The 1,630-nt window shown below is 39.6% G+C and overlaps 1 protein-coding gene across 1 annotated transcript in view; it reads right to left on the reverse strand.

Annotated features, from left to right (window-relative positions):
- LOC119593484 (ferritin-like) overlaps nt 1-1,322 on the reverse strand; it is a gene marked incomplete at its 5' end in the record, with an annotated part of 3,442 nt that extends 2,120 nt beyond the window's left edge. The window contains 1 exon segment of the mRNA XM_037942422.1: nt 1,001-1,322. Within this exon segment, the coding sequence (XP_037798350.1) occupies nt 1,001-1,102 (102 nt within the window).
- Between the last annotated feature and the right edge of the window lie 308 nt (nt 1,323-1,630).

Below are 1,630 nucleotides of genomic sequence, written 5' to 3' on the forward strand. Positions count from 1 at the left end.
CAAGTAAAAGCAGTTCAAACTTGTTATGAAAGACTAGACAATTTTTTTAACCAAAAGGCAAATTAATTTCTTTATCACTACTACAAAGCCCCTATACTATCTTAATTTACAATTATTTATCTATCTATCATATAAATCCCAACATTATGCAAGATGGACAATCTGTAAAGGTACTGCCCTCTGAGGAATTTGTATTAAAAAAAATCAATAAAAAACAACAGATAAATGTAACTTTTGAGAGGTCCTATATAAAAATTTCAAAATACAAGATAGATTCCTTCTACAATAATGGAATTACCTTTTAAAATATTTCTGATCACAAAAAAAACTAGATGTGTTCAAAACACTCCAGCAATCATTTTAGAAGGAATAAAAACAAAAACCTATTATTATTTTTCCAAGATGGCTCATGGGACAGTCTTGCACATTCCTCTGACATTGCATGCTTTTCAAGCTTCCAATAAGGAGTATTTTTATTATCACAATTTACAACATTAAAGTTACTTAAGATCTAAATCCTTGATTTTAGGTTGCTTACTGATAAAAAAAACACTGTTTTTAAGGAGTGAATATTTCAGCCAAACAAATGAGGAATTTTGCAAAAGGAATCTGGATTTCTGCCTGAAAGGACTGCACATATTTTCAGCAATATCAAGCATTATCTTCGCACAGTGGATCATGCCTTCTCAAATTCGATTAATATAAAAAAGGGCACGTAACGTAATTTACAACGATCTTCAAGAGAGAGAATGTAAAACAAGCAAAATTTTCCTGGAAGAACCCGGTCGACGGAACCATTATAAGCGGTTGCCGAGTCGGGTATTTCTTTCTACACATTTCCTCCACGCTTCCCTCACTCTATTCCCACCTAATTACACATTAAAATAAAAAATCACAACCCAATTGATCAGAAAATGACTCGCCCAACGCAAAATACCCCCCCAGAATGCCCAGAACAGAAACGCACCCCGGAATCTACCCCGAAGCAACACCGACTCACCATCGAAAGGTAAACGTAGCTGGCGTAAAGTTCCATGTTGATCTGCTTGTTAATGGAGGCTTCACAATCCTCATGGTAGTTCTGGCGGACTTGGCTGGCCATCTTGATCGTCTCCTGGATGCGCGGAAGGTGACGTGGGGTGAATGAAGTTGATGGAAGAGGTCCAAAAGGAGAGGATTTCCAGCGGCTGGCGTTCAGGTACTCGTCCACACACTGGTGACCCGGAGCACTCTACTGCGCAGCTCGGGGAGGGCCCCTTCTTATACGCGCTGCTGTTACGTTTACCTCCCTTTCCTCCTCTTATCTGCCGCTGTTGAGTGCTCTTGGTGGCGTGGAAGCGATAATGGTTATTATATTCTTTTTCTTTTTATATTTTCAATATCAGAGGTATGAGGTCTGGGTTTTGAGGGAGGAATCGCGATTTGGCTGGGGCGTTGGGCGGGGGGCGGAGGAGGGGGAGAGGAAACTTGGCTGTTTGAGGGACTCGGCGAGCAGTCAGAAGGCAAACGAGAACTTTACTTGTTGGAATTCTTTCACTACCAAAGAAAAAAAATGTTTTTTTTTTTTTAGTAAGACAAGAAGTTTATGAGGAGGGAAGTAAACGATATAGTCTACTTCTGTTTGTCTGGA

The sequence above is a fragment of the Penaeus monodon genome, chromosome 32, assembly GCF_015228065.2.
Source record: "Penaeus monodon isolate SGIC_2016 chromosome 32, NSTDA_Pmon_1, whole genome shotgun sequence".
NCBI classification, from domain to species: domain Eukaryota; kingdom Metazoa; phylum Arthropoda; class Malacostraca; order Decapoda; family Penaeidae; genus Penaeus; species Penaeus monodon.